Genomic DNA, 20,404 nt, shown 5'->3' on the forward strand with positions numbered 1-20,404 from the left:
ACTATACAGTATTCCAACATGAGGTTATAGCTTCAATGAAATTAGGGCAAAAACACAATGGGAAAGAAATTATTTAAAATGAGGAAAATAAAGATATAGAGCTAAGATATCGACACACAGAGAACAAACGCTGGGGGTTGTGTGTAATGTGTGCGAAGGGTAGTTAAAGTAACAATGTTTGTTTTTTATGACTTCATCGCTTTTAAAATGTATAGTTCTATGTGAATGCGAGGAATTTAAATTATTAAATTGAAATTGTCGATGAATTTATAGATTTATACAACTTTGTTGAAGGGACATTCTACAGCAAATTGAATTAGGAGCGCAAAAGGTTTCTAAAATGTAAGGACAAAGTCTTAAAACTTAAGGCAGAACTTTTAATTATTCCGTATACATGCTAAACTCAAACTAACAATATTAGTACCTCAATGATGTACATATCAGTCAAGAAAACAAAATCCTTTGCTTCAGGCTTCAGTTGTGTTACAATTTGCCACAACCAATCTTTAAATGAATATCATCATAAAACCGTAATTTCATATAAGTTCCATTAGTTACACACACTCAACTTCATTTCAAACAATGTGTAACGTATAAACAAAATAATGGATTATACTCTTTATATCCCCCGAAAAAGGTACATAAATAATGAGAAGAAGCTTTTCGAAGATAAATGACGAACTCATGAGTTAATATTAAACTTCTTCAATGGATGTATGCATATAAGGGTATGTGTATCGTAAAAGGAGTATGAGGGGTATGATGAGAGAGAAAACCAAACAACAAAGCTCAGACAATAATCACACCACTTGTTAACTTAGTTTCGTTATCCCAAAAATATGCCACAGTGCCGTAATAATGTGTATGTATAACCAACCCCGATGCCTTATATATATATTCGGAAAATGTAATATATGGCAGAGGAACCTTCAAGCGAATCGTATTTATTTCTCCGGTTGTCTATTCTACATAAACATAATGTATTCTACCCTTGAGACCAGTTGTGATTTCCAGATATAAAGTGTCTTTAAATGTGAAAGAAATAACATGTCTCACATTGAACAATTCGTTCGCAACACCACACACAGCACAGCATGTTATTTAACCTTTCGTAATTGGTTTTATTTGTACTTTATAGTTATACTTTAAACGAAATGGATTCGTTTACACTGTGCAGTGGCTTTGGAAAGGTCATAACTCTAACTGCTGTGTAGGCTATTCTCAGTGAAACTACTGAAATGTAAATAAAATGTTTGAACGTACAAAACATAAGAGTGCAGAGGGTGCAGGGTGTAGGGTGGTTTAATTTTTCAAAGATTTTTTTTTTGTCATTCAAAAGCAAAAACCTGCAAATAAATAATGCGCTCTGGGTTAAATGCTATATTACTGTTTACTCATGCTGACGTTCGTGGCCGCTAGCTTGTGTTTCTTTAACTTCCACAATAATAGTACACCCATCTATATGTAATTTCATTCAGTTTGTTATAGGAGTCACGTAAATTTTCAAATTGTTATCTGTTGAACAAAAAACGGCACACAAAAAGGTACACAGTCGCTTTGTCTCAATTACAATTTCGTAAATATGAAGTTGCTTTTTCGTTGTCATATCGTGCCTTCTGCATTCATGTCAGAGACTATAAACATTGCTGAGCTAATTATCAGTTTTTCTATGAATTGTCAGAACGGTATAGAGAAACAGATTCACATCATTCCCTTGTGACAATAACGAAGCTTCAATGATAAATGCCAGCATAATGGATAATGACGGTAATTACAATATCGTCGATATTGCGCAATTTTCATTGACAACAAAAAGCGGAAAAAATCTGCAAGTGCACAATGTACACATTCTTCCAATTAAAATTTGTTATACTTTGCTTACATTTTCTGCACTCTTAGTTTATTGCAATATATCATTGTGTACATACTAGAAAGTATTTTCTATTTAATGTGTTTTGTACTCATAAAATTCAACTGAGGTTTTTTTGCAACATATAAACCACAATCATAAAAACTGAATGAAGTATTGCAGTTGCAGTATGAGTATATTTACTGTGAACACTACATAAATATGAAAACTTATGTAACTTCCACTGTGGACGCTGCGGGAAGGGACAAAAAAAATTAATACCTTCCAGTGGCACATTTACGTGTACTGGAGATAAACGATTGAGGCATTTTCGATTTAGTTTCACTTGAAGCCTTTTCCATTTCCACATTTCTTGACGAAGTCCTTTTATTGAACCTTCATTTCCAATAGTCGTAGCTCTTTTAGATGATATTTCAAGAAGCTGAATCAAAAATATGATAAAATTTTTACAAAGTTACGTATTGAAGTGATACGAAAATATTAGAATTAGTGGAAACATGGACGTGCTTTGCTTGTTTGAATTAAGTCAGTGAAAGTCTACGTAAGACATTCAAATATAGCTTTGGTATAAAAATAGTCTTTGAATGCTACACAACCCTCTTGATAAAAGAGAATACAAATATCTTTCTCCTAGAGATGAAGGACACGTCAACGTGTCACTAGAAGGAATCAAAATAAATTACGAAATTATTCAAATACACACAAGGAATTATGAAAACCGACATATTTTCTATTTCTGTCTTTTGCTTGAGTTTCTGATTTCTTCATATGAAACACGCAAAATTCACAAAAAAAACCAGTAAACCACAAAACAGAAAATGTGTCGGTTTTCAAAATTCCGCGAGTGTAATGCTCTAAAAGATGATTTTTTTACACATTCCCGTAGCTCCCATAGAACCTCATAATATCAAATAAAGGTATTTCCGAATGTTCATTAAAAACTACTGAATATCGTCTATGAACTCTTAAATAGATTAAATGTAAATGAAAGCAATTAGTTAACTCCTTAACGGTTGAAAAGGTGTACATTTTCAAGAACTTTTTTTTTTGCTAAACTCAACTTTACCTTCTTTCATCGACGTGATACTCATAATGTGACCTCTATTGAAATAATATGTTAAAATTATCTTTGCGACGTGTAACTCCAACATCCAGTCCTTTTATACTGGCATTTTGTATTATAATCTCTGCAAATATTAAGAGTTGAAGGCGTTACAACTGCTTTTTTATGCACATTAAGCTCGAATAAAAAATTGCCTAAGCGTGAACATCATTTTAATTATTATTGTGTAGTCGTCACAGACGGAGTTTCGAAAAAAAGGAGGGCGCGGAAGAGCGAAGCGAAAAAAACAACATCAAAAAAAACATCATCAAAATTAAGTACCCAGCGAGAAGTCAAAGGGGGTATATGGAGCGAAAGTATTAAAGGATGAATGTTCAATTTGTCATAAAATTAATGGACAGAGAGAAGACTTATGCGAATTTGAACGCTTTAGTTGTACGATAAAAAAAAACAGTTTAGTTTATTTATGGGCGCTGAAGGACGAATGGATAAATGAAAAAAGAGGCAAATAATATAATAAGATTTACGTTCGAACGGAACCGCTCTACATCAAATTTTTATATATCTACAGCATATACACACACACTCTATGCTATGCTCCAGTTATGCCGTACAGAATTCCTTCAATGTACACAATATATTCAATTTGAAATAGATTGTACATTTCTTTTCAATTGCAAGAACCACATATCTATCGTACTGTTCGCTGGTTTGGCGTGTCGATGCATTAATTTTGTACTTGCCTTTAGAGGATCGTGTGATGCCGTTGTCGTGATGTAAACCGATGTCCTTCGTCCCACAATAGACCGACATCCGATAGAACTGCTGCGTCTTCCCGATGTCCGATCTATTGGTATTGGCAGCATATTGTTGGGGATTTGACGGTGTTGTGTTGCTTGTTGTACCGAGTTGTTGTTTGGAAAATTGGAATATCCAAGTCCGTTTCTACTTATACGTACATTTATATAATGTCGATGATGTGTTATATCTCTGTCACATTGAATGCTCACAAATCGATTGTTAACACATTTTCATTATATTAGTCTGCGAAAAGAAGAAAAATATTAAAATTAGATTCTCATTCATTCATTTGCGTTTCAGTGTCTTATTGAATTAAAACTGTGGCCGAATGTTACGATATGACATATATAGCTACGCTATTCAGCTACAGCTATATGTATTGACATTATCAGCAGATGGTTCACTTTAAATAAGACAGGACGAGTTTGACTGTTGGTTGGGGCGTAATTATTTTCTTTGAAAAATTAAACGAAAATGTGATACGGAGTTCGAATTGATGTTTTGGAACACTGACTTAGAATTACTTATTACAGAAGTCGAGTGCTAATTAGTCAGCATAGCCGCACTTCAGACTATCCATAACAGTACTTCTAGCATTAACACTGAATTAACAAGCGTCAAATTTGGAGGCTTTTGTGATGAGAGCTTAAGGTTGTTTGTATTGTATGTTGAAATTCATGCAACGAAAACAAGTCATATTTCCTTAAAAATATAGAGCTTATACCTAGGAGCAGTCGTATGGTTGCTCACATAGACCGTATATATTATACAATAAAGTGGAAAATTTTAAGACAAGATACGAGAAGAGGGATTCTTTTCAAAATCCACCTATCAAAATCGGACCCATTTCTTCTGGGATTTATATATATATGGTTTGAAAGGTCTTTGTCAGTAGACCTCAAAACAGGCCTCACACAGTCTTGAGCCACACCTGGTTGCTGGTGGAAGATCTTCGAAGTTGGAAAAATAGAGTTTTTTATCCGAATTTTTTGGCCGTTATAAATGATCGTTCCGGGTGAGAGTAATCCCCAGCACTGCAAATGAGGTATCAATGGAAAGCTTAGACAATGCGTGTTACGACTTGCATGTTAGGTTCACATTAAGCGTCATCAGTACCAGCCCAGACCTGTCTAAAGTTCACACAGATTTTGAAACAAATTTCTTGCAAATTTTTGCAAACAAATATAATTGAATCTAATCAAACTAGACATGCCCCGAAAGTACTTAAGCTCTGTTTTCCAACAAGCCCACTCTCACCCGGAACGATCATTTATAACGGCCAAAAAATTCGGATAAAAAACTCTATTTTTCCAATTTCAAAGATCTTCCACCAGCAACCAGGTGTGGCTCAAGACTGTGCGAGGCCTGTTTTGAGGTCTACTGACAAAGACCTTTCAAACCATATATATATATAAATCCCAGAAGAAATGGGTCCGATTTTGATAGGTGGATTTTGAAAAGAATCCCTCAGAACCAGTTACTATCCGAGTAAGGCTACCAAGCTTAAGAAACGTCTACATCGGATGTATCTCCAATTGGGGACATCTGTAAATTTCTATACATATGAATGTGGCCATTTATGCGGATTGGGCAAATATATATTCGTTCTTTAAGTTCTGGCATTCCAATGACATTGGAAGAGAATAAGTTAAATTGGCGTCCTACAAGTGAGGACCTTTACTTGTCATAAAATGTTGAAATTACCAATTATATATCAATTCACTTCTACTACTCTATCAGCTCAGCAGCAGGAGTCATATATCTTTGAAACATATTCTCGCATCTCTGGATTGCTAATATATTGATAGACTGTCCATACATTAATCCACCGTATCCAATAATTGTAATGAAACGGATATCTATCATCAATCGACTACATTTCCTTCGTAATTAAAACAAAATTAAACCGAACCCCCCTTAATAAATTAAAGCAAATTTGACGAGGTATTAGTCAGCTTAATTTGATCAAAAAAAAGCGTAATTGAAAGAAATAACAAATCCATTAAACAACAGACAAAAATTATTTCATTTTCAATATATTATACCGCGCACACACAATACAATAATCTATTTAACCGCTGAGGTTACTATATATACTATATTCAGCCAGAATCAGAATGATATATCTTCTACTTCTATATACAACATACCAACCATGGTTAATTTATTACATTTGGTTATAAGCGAAAAAAAAGAAAGAAAATCAATTGAGGACAGATTCAGATATGGGAAAAAATATCAGAAACATGAAAAACATCGATTTCAATTAACGTTCAGTTTCAGTATGTGGTGAGCAAAGGACATATCGTAAAATCAAATTAAGTCCGAACAAAAGAACGTAATGTTAACCAGGACATATAATATTTTACTACTGTACGGAATACGGAATGTTTGTTGATGCATTCAGATCGGTAGTTAGACTGAGTTCAGTGACGCAATTTAAAAGCAGCTAAATTTCACCGAAATGTTCTTCTTCTGTTGTGTAGAAAAATGCGGGCGAATGGTCGTTGGTTCAACACAATTTTATTGTGTAGATTCGATCGATACGTTTTTATCAGTCGTTTTTCAATTGAGTGAATTGGTTTGAATATTTTTTTTTTTTTATATTAAGATATATTAAGAACATCACTACGATCCCCAGATTACTTCGTAGAAAACTTTTTTTTTCTCTATTTTCTTTTCGTATAAACCGCCCATCGAGATTTTCAAATTTAACTTCATTTCTATGTAAGAAGTTCTTTTCAACATTTCTTGGGTGGAAACTACTGGATGCATGGTTGAACTTTTCTTTGAGATGAAAAATAAACGCAAGGATTAGTCTCTAGTATTAACTTGAGCAAAATATTTTCTGAGCTCTACAACAATAAGCTGTACAAATTTCGCCCTGAGAACGAATGGTATTTTAAAATTCATGTAACACTTGAGCTCTAAAAACCCAGTTCAGATCATTATAGCTAAGTTGGTAGTTTTTTTTTATTAGCTAACATTTCGCCGTATTTCTTTTACAATCCTAATTCTTTTCGACTAGTACTTTTGGTATATTCTTTTCGTTCGTTGTATATATAGATGTATATATTGCACAGCAATGTATTACAACGTGGAAAATTTTGAGACAAATTACAAAAACCAAGTATTGTCCGAAACAGAGCTACAGAGTTTTAAATAGCATCAACCAGGTGTCTACCTAATTGAAGACGTCTGTTGAGAATTGAGGTACTAAACCTTAAATTATGTATGTCGAAAAATAGAGATGGATATAATGACATTTGTGCGTGTTGCTTCGTAGGAAATACCTTCTTTGCCTTTCGAAAATTATATTTAATTGTAATTATCAACGTAATTCACAAATAGCAACTGATGTACTGTCGAAAACAGTCTTTTTGTACAAAGACTCGCGCCACAAATACAATTAAAAACTTGCATTAAGCAGCGCACTGCCAACGAACTATATCTTAAGACACTATTTACTATACCACACTGCAGACATAAAGCGCATTTCAATGAAAAGATACGTAGACAGAACAAATTGAATCATGTCTTACTGAAGTATTTAATCCACCAACTACATTATTATTCAAATCGCATACTTCGAATTTCAGATGAGGTTCAGCAAATAGGATTATCTACACTAAACACTGAAGACGGCGTTTTATAAACATCAATCGAAATATTAAAACATAGAACTGAAGCGTTTGGTTGGTCTGATGTAAAATGAGAAGTTGATTTCTTTCGATAACTTTAACAATCATACTAAAACGAAAAATTGAAAATTGTTGAAAGGGTAGCGTCTAGTCAATTTCTTTATATCTTGTTCTTTAATTGTGTATGTTCGGAACTTTTTAAATATTCCCACAATCTACTCCTGAATTAATAATATTGCCGGGCGTATAGCAGAGATATAACTTCGTGTGGAGTGAATGTTTGACGCGAATGTTCTCATATTTAATTTAGCTCTCATCTTCTATATCACTAAAATACTATACACCACTGCTGCACGTGTACAAACATGTTTATAAATCGAAATTGCTTTCAATTTCGCGAACAAAGTCTGTATAAGACTGCCAGAAACAAAACGGTGGCCGTATTAGATTGAAAATTGAATACGACGACAAGTATCAAAGACATTGTGCCATATCAGTAGTACTCAGTTTAAACTTACAAGACTAACCATTTATTTCTCTCACATCATTACAGGGCAGTTTCCCAAGGTCAATCGAATTTGCACTGATATTAAACCAACCCTGAAACTCAATAAATCTTCCCACCAACTAACCGAATCCATACCGTCGGTTGCAGCGATATAACGTTTTGTTTGAAACTCGTACTTCTGTATACTATACACACATATCCCATTATACCTTTCTACTTAGACGAACGTCATGACACCCTCCAACTCCAGCAAAAAGAGTTCAATAGCACTTTTCAAATGTAATTCGAAGGAAAAGGTGGAAAAAAATACATCACCGAAACCTTATTGAATTTAGCTTCAGTGACATCAACGAGGACATAAATGACATCAATTTATCTATCAATAGAGAATGAAAAGATTTTTGATTCTCAATTTTTCCAATGGAAAATGGAAAATTTTACCATATCATTCTCAGTTGCCAAATGGTACACATGCATGCATTCAACTAGAAGTGAATTTTCATGAACTTTCGAAATGTAGTACGAATAATCTAACAAATAAATACCCTGAGAGTCAAAGTAAAAGTATAGTAGGTACGCGCTAAGCTCAATTCTATGTTGTTTAGCCCATTGAAAAAGTACCAAAACGTGTTACGTCTGCCGTAATAAATGTTTTCATATATTTATGGGTTTAGGTTTTTTTGTTATTCTTCTTTCGAAACTGGGCATAATATCTTTAATGTCGAAGAAAAACACACAGTCGCCGAAGAGACATTTTGTAGCCTATACGACAATATGATTCTCGGTTGTCGGTCGTACTTATATATCTTCTAACATTAAAAATGTTTTGATATCTTGCGGTCAGAAAACGCGTCATTACTGGTCTCGCTCAAAACTGGTTTTTCGCATTTTCTGGGCGTAAGACAACAAAGTACTATACTGTCTTGCTGGGACATTTTTGTTGAGGCCGGTGGGATGCACTCCTCAACTTCGGCTCGAAATACAGCCTTCCTACACACTTCAACAAAAAATGTCCCAGCAAGACAATAATGTACTATTGTCGCATTTTTAAGTAAAAAATTATGTTTGAAGCGATGGATGATGTATATAATAATCTTCATAAAATATATAAACAGAATGCGAACGAGAGGCGAGGCGTCTGTAGCTAGGGCATTTAAAGCCCATTTCTCTTATTGTCAAATTCAACCGTCTGATTTATGCTTTCAATTTTCAAAGTCTGGTGTAACGTAACGATGCATAAAACTTTATAATGAAATTAATAAAAACCAATTTTCAGCGGAAATCATTTCCCCGACATAAGAAAAATCTCATTTCCTGATTAAATGAAAGCGTCCATGAATTTTGCCACTAACCTTCGACGACCCAAAGCTAACTAGAGTTTGACTTATTAACAATTCGGTTGCCCGTTTGATAAACTGAACTTTGTTGTGGTAGAATACACATAAAATGTATGGAAATATTTATGAAAAGTATTACGTGTGTATTATGCTATGAACAATTCGCATATATTATCATGTTAGGCAGGGAAGTGAATGTTCGTAATTTGATTATAAAAATTTATTAAATTCAGGCATTCATAGCATCTAGTTTCTGATATTTTTGGTATCACGCCGTGCAAATAAGTTTTATACGTAAAACGTTGGAGCTGTAAAATCTCGTCGGAAAATCTATAGACATAGACTGAATCAGAAGCTTTCATTTGTATGAATGAACTAGAAACTATAACAAATAATTGTCAACAAAACTTAAATAATTTGGTTTAACTTTAGCTTGGTCAACGTTTCATTTCAATTTTTCCCCATGGTCTTTAAAACTTTTCGTTAATTTAAACGAACCGATAAGACAGGCAAGGTTTTAATGCAATTGCAAGAATGGCTATCAGCTATCCTTCAGATACCGTGGAAACCTAAACCGTGGAAAGTTTTCCCACACAATATGCAGAAATTTGCTGCCAAAACAGTCTACCGTTTACAAGAAAAGTTTATACTTTTAACATAAATGTTTGACAAATTGACCAGGTATTCGTACCATTTTCTTGCAATGGTTATGCACAATAATAATTTTGAAATATTCACAAGCATAATATTGGTAAATGCAAAAATGACGTCTAATTCAAGTTGAAATTTCAAATTCAACGAGTTTCTAGTTAGATCAAATGAAATGTATCAACATTTTGAGGCTGCCTGACGCCTGACATACAAGTGTTCACTGTTCATGCTAGAAGCCAAGGCCGTAGCCAGACTTCAAAATCCGAGTGCGCTAGGGGGGGTGCAAGGTCCAAAAAAATTATTTTGTATGGGAAAAATTTAAAAAAAATGAAAAAATGACTTCTCTAGGAGGGGCGCCGCCCCCCTGCGCCCCATCTAGATACGGCCCTGCTAGAAGCAGTGTTATATTAATGGTATTTATTTCTGTGAGTCAGAAAATACTTAGATCTAAACGAGGATTCTATCAGGTTGAGGATTGCGACTTTCTTTAATATGGAATTGATAGGAAGGAAGTTATGATTAGTCCCAGACAACATTCAGTAAAGTCTTACGGTCTTGACCAAGGAGGTTAAACCTAAAAAATCAATTTGTGCAATCTCAACTCATCTTTAGATTTACAATAAACCAGTCTGCTAATGATGTATGAATGGATACAATTCTTAAAATAGCAATGCAGCGATGTAATTGACTCGTTTACTAGCCCAAGAATTTACTTTTCGATAACATACAATGAATCATTCTTCAACAACTATTCTTCATGGCATTTAAATCGAGGCGTTTGGTACCCATTTTTACAATGCAGTTGGATACAGTTAGAGACATTGAAATTTCAGCATGAATTTGCTTCAGCTGTTTTTCAGCTGATCCACAAAAACAATCAAAACTGTTTATATGGTTTTACCACTACTACGCGCGTGCGATGCTTCAACAGTATAAACTGTTTTGATTGTATGTATGGATCACTGCCTCTGACTTTGCGAAAAATGTCGACACCAATCGTTTGCTGTAAGCTGTAACGTATTCAATACTAATTGAATCGATTTCCATTTCAGATGCATTATTCTCCATAGACTTGTTGCTATTAGAGTAGTATACACGATGCACGAATATACCGCCGAATATGCAGCAACGACTATGGGAAGGACAGAGAGTTCAAGGTTCACATAGTTAATCTAATTTCTGCAACAGCTGAAATTAACTGAAAACGTGCCATAATGCTCTTCATCTTGACAATCTTGGTTATATAATAAAAGATTTCTGTGAAAGATACCCCTTCGAAAGTCTGTCTGTGTGACGAGATGGAAAACGTTTTTAATATAATGGCTAAACTCTCATGGATGAATGAGTCGTTGTATTAATAGAGGAAGTGAGTTACAACGGATACATACAGTGTACCTAAATAGTATAACATCTAGTAGCAAATCACAATGAAATCCAAGTAATTTGTAGCAAAAAAACGCCTATTCGTGAACGGATAAATAATTAAAAATGTATTTTCCAAACAAATTGGATGAGTGGGAACATAAACATGGAAGGCATCTTGGATTTAGTCTCATTTATTCATTGAACTTTATTAAAAATTGATAGAAGTGATATAAACGAAAAGAACAAACGGAAAACATAAACGTATGGAATGGAACACCCCATAAACGCTATTAAATAGATAAACAATAACCATAGAGAAAATTGACCCCCATTCTTCACCTATAACAGTTCTTCGGACATAACAACATATAACACTACACAGTGACAAACCTCAAAACATAACAAATCGATTAACTGAAGAGGAAAACAATTTCTTGTCGGACGCTTCTTCGTATATATGGGCTAGATTGGGAAGCACATAATAAACTTTAACATTGAATTGTACAAGGAGAGATAGGGAATGTAATGGATTGGTCTACGAAATAATATATTTTATAGAATATAAGCTCGTTTATTATGATGTAATAAGATAGGATAAAAACGTATCTTCACTGTTCCGGTAAAATATGACGAGCAGTCAGTAGATTGTGGAAAAAGGAAATAAAACGAATCAATTATTAATATTTTTATGCTACATTTCTACGTCCGTTCATAAAATACACAGAGATTACCAATTTCATACCACAAAACTGAATGTGAGTTAGTTTTCACTATGTACATGGAATCCCTGTACTGTTCTATGTCCTCTTTTACGGTTCACATTGATTTTATCCTTTTTTGAAGAAAAATAATCTATCCATGCCATCTAAGTAGATCATGTTTTTAATATAAATAAATTTAAAAATCTGATAACCGATCGTCAACAGAAGGGCATGGCACTTTTCAAATCTTTAAACATTGAAAAATCTATATTGAAACGGGTTAAAGGTCACAGCGCCTTATCCTAGCAATCTTAGAAGTTGGGTTCGTTTATTTGCCTAGAACAATAATCTTGAATTTATCACTTTAGGACCAAAATGCTTATCTCGATGTATCTGTTCTCGACAAATAAAATAGTGTATGCACCTCTGTCCAAAATGTTTATTTTGACGATCTGGATCCCTCGGGGTTGTATATAAATTCAAACCTCAAAATAAACATTTTAGACAGAGATGCGTAATCTACCATACTTTCATATGAAGGAAATTCTTCACAAAAAATTCAAATGCTAAAATTTCATATAAAATCGGTTCAATGATTTCCCTTTAGTGATAACTGAGCATCGTAGTTATGATTGTAGATATTATGGACACAAAGACAATAGTTCAGGAGCTTGTGTCGCTCGCTTTAAGAATTTAGTGGAAACATTTTGTTCGTTCTATGTTGTAGCCCCGGTGAAAAAAAAAACGTATTTGAGACCCTTTTTGAGACCGAAACTTTTGTATGGCCGTGAGACTACGTATTTCGAGCCTTTGAGAATATTTGAGACCGAGAATTTATCGAAATAGTTCATCGGAGTTCATCCAAAATTCATGAGACGTCTCTCTTTAGACTCATTTGAGGATGTTCTAGTCTGACTGAGTGGTCTGGTTTCGGATTTCCTAGACGTAGTGAGACTGACTGAGTGGTCTGCTTTCGGATTTGCTAGACGTAGTGAGACTGACTGAGTGGTCTGCTTTCGGATTTGCTAGACGTAGTGAGACTGACTGAGTGGTCTGCTTTCGGATTTGCTAGACGTAGTGAGACTGGATGAGTGGTCTGCTTTCGGATTTGCTAGACGTAGTGAGACTGGATGAGTGGTCTGGTCTCGGATTTGCTAGACGTAGTGAGACTGGATGAGTGGTCTGGTTTCGGATTTGCTAGACGTAGTGAGACTGGATGAGTGGTCTGGTTTCGGATTTGCTAGACGTAGTGAGACTGGATGAGTGGTCTGGTTTCGGATTTGCTAGACGTAGTGAGACTGACTGAGTGGTCTCATTTTGGATTTGTTAGACCTTGTGAGACTGGATGAGTGGTCTCATTTTGGATTTGTTAGACCTTGTGAGACTGGATGAGTGGTCTCCTTTTGTGTTTGTTAGACGTTGTGAGAATGGATGAGTGGTCTCATTTTGGATTTGTTAGACCTTGTGAGACTGGATGAGGATAAATGAGTGTCATAAAAAAAAAAACTTTTTCAGACTTCTAATTTTTGAGTTTTTTCTAGACCGTTTGAGACTTCTCTTTTTTCAGTTTTTTCTAGACCGTTTGAGACTTTTCATATTTGATTTCTTTTTAGAACTTTTTTCTTCGTTCGTTATTTATCGGAAGATTTTTTTTTGTACTTCTATGTTGAGTTCACAGATGGCCACTACCCTTTACTTTTTTTATAATTCGCTAGACCAAACTGACTGAAATTGTAGAATCGTTAGTAATATTTGAATTTTTTTATTTTACCTTTTTTTATTTGTAATGTTTTTTCCGGTCACCCATCCAAGTACTAACCGCGACGAATGATGCTTAACTTTCAATTTGGACGGCCGTCGACGTTCACGTGCTGCTAAATCAGATATATCTATTTGGAGTTCTAATTTTGAACCGTTGTTACAATTTCCGAGGTCGGATGAGCAGTCTCATTGGCAGGCGGCTTGAGACCGAGTGAGTGGTCTTTTTTGAAGAAAATAATTTCTTCAATTACTGAGACCGGTTCAGTGGTCTCATTTGAAGAAAATATTTTCTTCGATATCTGAGACCGAGTGAGTGGTCTTTTTGGAAGAAAATATTTTCTTCAATTACTGAGACCGGTTGAGTGGTCTCATTTGAAGAAAATATTTTCTTTGATATCTGAGACCGGTTGAGTGGTCTCATTTGAAGAAAATATTTTCTTTGATATCTGAGACCGGTAGAGTGGTCTCATTTGAAGAAATCATTTTTTCGATTTCTGAGACCGGTAGAGTGGTCTCATTTGAAGAAATCATTTTTTCGATTTCTGAGACCGGTAGAGTGGTCTCATTTGAAGAAATCATTTTTTCGATTTCTGAGACCGGTTTAGTGGTCTCATTTGAAGAAATAATTTTTTCGATTTCTGAGACCGGTTCAGTAGTCTCATTTGAAGAAAATATTATCTTCGATTACTGAGACCGGTTCAGTGGTCTCATTTGAAGAAAATATTTTCTTTGATATCTGAGACCGGTTGAGTGGTCTCATTTGAAGAAAATATCTTTTTTCATTTTGTTGACGCAAAAAGCGTCGTTTTCATACTTTTTTCGTTGTTTTGACCAATTCAATTTCCTTTGTTAATAAAACGTTTGATTTAATTTAAAACAGTTGTCTCACTGGATCTGCAGAACGAACCAAAAGAACGCAAAACCTCAACTATTCGGTTGCATTTATTTTTAAAATTAGCATTTTCTTCGAAAGAGACCACTCGACCAGTCTCAAAGAATTGAAAAAATATTTTCTTCGAAAGAGACCACTCGACCGGTCTCAAAGAATTGAAAAAATATTTTCTTCAAAAGAGACCACTCGACCGGTCTCAAAGAATTGCCAAAAATATTTTCTTCAACAGAGACCACTCGACCGGTCTCAAAGCATTGAAAAAATATTTTCTTCAAAAGAGACCACTCAACCGGTCTCAGAAATCGGAAAAATTATTTCTTCAAATGAGACCACTCAACCGGTCTCAGATATCAAAGAAAATATTTTCTTCAAATGAGACCACTCAACCGGTCTCAGATATCAAAGAAAATATTTTCTTCAAATGAGACCACTCAACCGGTCTCAGTAATTGAAGAAAATATTTTCTTCCAAAAAGACCACTCACTCGGTCTCAGATATCAAAGAAAATATTTTCTTCAAACGAGACCACTCATCCAGTTTCGCACAGTTCACCAATAAATGTTAGCAAAGAGACTACTTGTTCCGTCTCAAGCGATCTGGACATATAACTGCAACGAGACCACTCATCCAGTCTCGCACAGTTCACCAATAAATGTTAGCAAAGAGACTACTTGTTTTGTCTCAAGCGATCTGAGTATATTACTGCAACGAGACGACTCATCCAGTCTCGCACAGTCTGGCGAAATAATATTCGAAAAGAGACTACTCGTTTGGTCTACGGTATTCTCATTTGTTCATCCGAAATGATTTTAGCAAAAACAAAAATATTTTGAGACCTAATTGAGAATTCCAGCAATTTTGAGACTGGAATTAGACCGTTGAGAATACGTATTTCATGGTCTCGTGAGACCGACATTTTCACTGGGGAGGGGATACAAACTTATGGAACAAAGTTTTTCCCCGGAAAATGAAAAAAAAATCCGTCCGGAAAAGCCATTTATATGAAAAACTCAAAAGTCGAAAATTTCCGAAAATAAAGAATCTTTTTGAGAAATTCTTTTTGTTAAAAATAGAGTCTTATCCTGGCGCTTCTACTACTTTCTCGTTCTTCACTTTATGACTTGCTTGAAGTTATCAAAGGTTAGTTAGTAAATATAAGTTACCGTGGTCTACTGTCTTCCGTGCTCTCGAGCTTTAGAATTATGAGGAATTTTACTGGGTTTTTTCAGTTCCCTTCTGGACTTTAATGACCATTAAGGTGTTATTAGGTCAGCTTCAAGGTCTAACGTCCCAGGTCATAGAAAAAACGACTTTCTGATAATCTTGTCTTCAGATCCATCCGATAAAAAATCATCAAAAAGTCATTTTTTCTTAGGAAGTGAAAAGTTTGATTTCGATACATTTCAGGATTAACAAATAATCGCCCTGATCTTGGAGTAAATATTTTTGTGATATTGTAATATTCAAACCATACCCACCAGTCTGTGATTGTTATGGCGAGAAACAGATTTTTAGCTGTTTGACAATTTGAGGACAGACATCTGTTATCGTCATAGAAGATAAAAACAAGCGAGAAGATTTGTCTGGAAACCTGTTCTATAGGAACAGAGGAAAGATTTCGAATCAAACGCTACAGAACAGATGAAAATTGAGGTAAAAGATTAATAGCGATAACGCGAAATCTCAAGTCACTATCGAACGATATGAACTTATATATATGTACCCAGTACTTGCAGTATTTTCGTGGGGCTCCTAGAACAGTGTGTGGTATAGTATAACGGCAGTCGTTTTTTATCTTGAACTTTTCTTTTATTCAATATCAATAGAAATACGCTTCGCTATTTCGCGAATATAATGTCGTTGCAATGTCCTTGTCCAGTGTTGGAAATATCAAAAGAAAAATTATTATTTTTCTCGATAGATTTTAGTCTACGCGATAAGAGTTTAGAAAACCGATTTGATCAAATGGGAGTATTTGTCTAATCTAGTCTATTTTAATCAAAGAAATCAAGTAATCAATAGAAGTATATGGTTTGCAAGTTCATTGGAATCATCTGAATATCGATTTTTTTAGGTAACTCCTCACCGAAACAATGTCTAGCTTTAACATGGCTGTAACAACCACAAAAAAAGTTTGATTGAACCATTGATACAACGACGTCAGTGGATTGAAATTCTACTCATACTTTTTTTCGTACAAAATAGTACTCTATTTGGCAGCTGTCATTAACAGCACCTTTGCTTGAAGTGCGTTGGTTTCAGTGATAATGATTAACAACACGTTCATTAGAACTTTCTGAAAATCTAGCAAGACACAATAAACTAAATCATGGAACAAGTTTCTTTAAATGATGTAACATAACTTGCGAATTACCCAAAGGCGAAGGCATCGACAAAAAAAGCAAAATAAATAAAAATAAACTGAAACTTTTTTGTTGAATAGAAAACCGACAAAACTTTTAACTCTTCAAATTATTTGTATGATCACCTTTCGAAAAAGCTATCGTGCGTGTAGGCCTGTCTGATGATGAAAGTTTTTTTTTTCTCATCCCCAATTTTTCCAATAGATTGACTTTTCGTTTTAAAACGCAAAATGTTGTATTGAGATTTAATTTTCCTTTCTTAAAAATCGCTTATTCTGTCTAAGTAGCAGAAACATGGTGTTTTCAATCGACAAAAGACTGTCGTCGGAAGACTATTGTGTCTAAAGGACAGGTATCTACATAAAAGTTTGGAAAGGTAACAAAAAAAAAGTTTCGTTTTAAACCCGTTCGGGGAAACATACTGGGATAATTTAAAATATTTCGAAGTGTGCCTAATCGACTGTAAAAAAATGTTTTTTTTTTATTCTATTATTTGAAGAATAAATTTACTGCCATTATTCGTTCAATGTGAATGTTTGAATAGACTTCAATAAATAAATTCCAGCAAGCGCTAGAAATGCATGAAATGTATCAATTTTTACGCAACACTCTTTGGGTATTTGCTAAGTGGTACATGAAACGTTTCGTTTAGATTTAAAAGTTTTTTTTTTCTCTCTCGAAGAGGCACAAATGTTTTCATTTTGATATGAAAAAAGTTTTTCTTTCATTTTTCTTCGTTCTACCATCTCTCTGCTAATGTATACATTATCCTCAAATATTATTTTATATTTTCACAACTGAATGAAACAGACCGGCATAAATCTAATGTCAAAAATTAGCTCTAAAAGATTGATTTCATGGGAAAAGAAAATAATATTTTCTGGCCACAAAAACATAATAATATTTGAAAAGAACAAAAAAAAATTATATGAAAATGCTCAGACTAATTAATAAGTTTTCTCTGGTGATACCTAAACTCAACTTCTTCACGTCAATGGGCTTGAGGTATTCTTGAATGTTTTCACATTGCACAGGGTGTATATTTGAGTTTATTTGTTTAATTGAAATAAACAGAGTAAAACATTCGTGTAAATGGTTTCTCAAATATTGATATTCTTGTTCCGTTAACCTAACAAAATAAACAAAGACAACAAAAATAGATACCGACGGATTTGAAAATTGTGTCATTTTAATCGGTTTAATCGGCGTCCGAGTTACTTCATCGAAGAAAATCTGAAATGATTACAGTTATGGAATTATAACTTCTATGGTTCGTATGCGATTTTACTTCAATTCAACATGAGATTAAATTCGTATGTAACGGACATATGTAACGTCTATATTGCAAATTGTGCGCTAAATCGGATTGGATTGAAATCGCATTACATATGTGAAAGCTATAATTCCCAATGTGTAAATAAAAAAAAACATTTTCCAGTCACATCAAAGGAAATATTTACAAATGTGCTGCAGAAAAAACCATGTCTTTTTCTTAGATACTGTAATACACCCTGTTCGAGTATCGTACCACTAATATTGCAGGAAAAGTGAGCGTTTTTTAAGAGTCTGGGATTAAAGAAGAATGGAACGCGATCAATAGATAAGTGAATAGATAACATAATATCATCCAATTTATAGATACGATGATGTTCTTTTGTTGTATCAACTCATCGAAAATTGTTTGTTACGTTGGTTGGTTTGTACCATACATTTCTGTACCACGTAATCCGAAATGGGGGAGGCTTTATGGTTAATTACTCTTAAGAATATGAGATGAAGGAATGAAGTAAATCCGAAACAAAGACGTATATATTGAATGTTGAATAGAAACACTTTTCGTTTTTAATGTACTCCCCCATTCAACTAACCATAATTTAACATCACAGAGACAAAAAGAAACCAAAGTTCGTCAGTGTGTTTCGACCGCTTTATGAATTGTACCATTGTTTGTATACAATTCATTGATATACTTACAAAAAGCAGGTAATCACTCTCGTCATCAGATACTGAGTCGAAATTAGTTGACTTCAATTCTGGTATAAATTACCTGAAGAAGGGAATAGCATTTAACTTGGGTAAAATTCCGTAGCTCTTCTCTAAATATAAGTGAGAGACAAGAAGGTCGCTCGATACCCTATCACAAAATAAAGTACCAAATTGTACATTTAAATCTAGTATTATGAACATGAACCTGTTAGAAACCAGTATTGGTATTTTACCTCAGTAATGAATGCAGTTATGGTGCTAAGAGAGTATAATGGCTTGATACAAAATCTACTACTTTATTTCGCTAATCGGAGATCATCGCTTATCGATAACCGATTTGACGTTTCTGGAAGGTTTTCGGATCTACCTAATAGATTTGTTAAACATTTTTTGCAGAATTTCGTTGTTTTTCTTAAATAAGGACGTCCAGGAGCTTGGTTCGTACGGCAGCTCGATTTAAATTCATTTATACGTTTCGTCAAACTAATCGTGAAATTACGCTTTTATGAAATGATTACGATTATGTTAACGGAAGGAACAGCGCCTACAAAGAGACATTGACCCATCTGATAATTTAATAAATTGCAGACAGTAAAAGCTAACGAACATACCTTTTGTTTGATGCACGCGTTGATATAATATAGTTTCGCGTCCAGGCTATTATAAATCCAACTCCATTCATCATTCATTCGGATGGCTTATTGACAATTTCTACATGTAAAAAAAACTCAATTCACGTGGGTTCATAACTGCGTCGAACACAACTTTTCGCTGTTCACGATTGTTTCTTCGAACAGGAACGACCAACAATTTTAATTAAGCAGCCGTTCATTAATTCAAATTAAAATAACGAACATGGTATATGACATTCACATTTATATTACTCCACAAACTAACATAAAATTTACCATGTCATGCCATACACTGATGTGATGGCACAGTGCATAGGTTGATTGTAATTTTTTTTTTTTTATTAATTAGTTACGACTTTGTTTAAAATAAAATCATAACACACCGAGCTAATTAACATGAATTATTAATTGACATTTTAATTGAATTAAGTTTAGTAAATGCGCTCGTAATATATATGTAACTTTATGAACCACGGACTGATGATTTGGGTTAGCTATACTTTTTTAATCAAATCATTTTTATATTCAATTTCTACAAAATTATTAAAAATTACAAGCAGCAACTGCAACACTATCATCAGTTTTTTTTTTGTTTAAACAATTTCCTCGAAATATAAGTACTAAATCGATCTATATATCGACTGCAATATGCACACCCATCAGGACGATACATTCGTCTCAAGTAAAATCGTTCATGTTTTCAATTTTGTGGAGAATGCTCTCGCGGCCGTTTGAATTATTGAAAACATAAAATGAATTGAAATATACAAAATGTAGAATACGAGAAATTTTCGTGCGATCGAATTCACTTCTACCACAGAACTGAAACGACT

At 34.2% G+C, this 20,404-nt stretch overlaps 1 protein-coding gene across 1 annotated transcript in view; it reads right to left on the reverse strand.

Moving 5' to 3' along the window:
• The window catches only part of LOC119077150 (regulator of G-protein signaling 7-binding protein), a 68,698-nt gene extending 48,294 nt beyond the window's left edge, over positions 1-20,404 (reverse strand). Inside the window, exons 1-2 of the mRNA XM_037184335.1 lie at positions 19,551-20,404; positions 3,677-3,977 (exon numbers count right to left, since the gene is read on the reverse strand). Coding sequence (XP_037040230.1) covers positions 3,677-3,799 — 123 coding nt within the window. The 5' untranslated portion in view covers positions 3,800-3,977; positions 19,551-20,404. The remainder of the gene's footprint in view (positions 1-3,676; positions 3,978-19,550) is intronic.

Source organism: Bradysia coprophila, unplaced genomic scaffold, assembly GCF_014529535.1.
Source record: "Bradysia coprophila strain Holo2 unplaced genomic scaffold, BU_Bcop_v1 contig_232, whole genome shotgun sequence".
NCBI lineage: Eukaryota > Metazoa > Arthropoda > Insecta > Diptera > Sciaridae > Bradysia > Bradysia coprophila.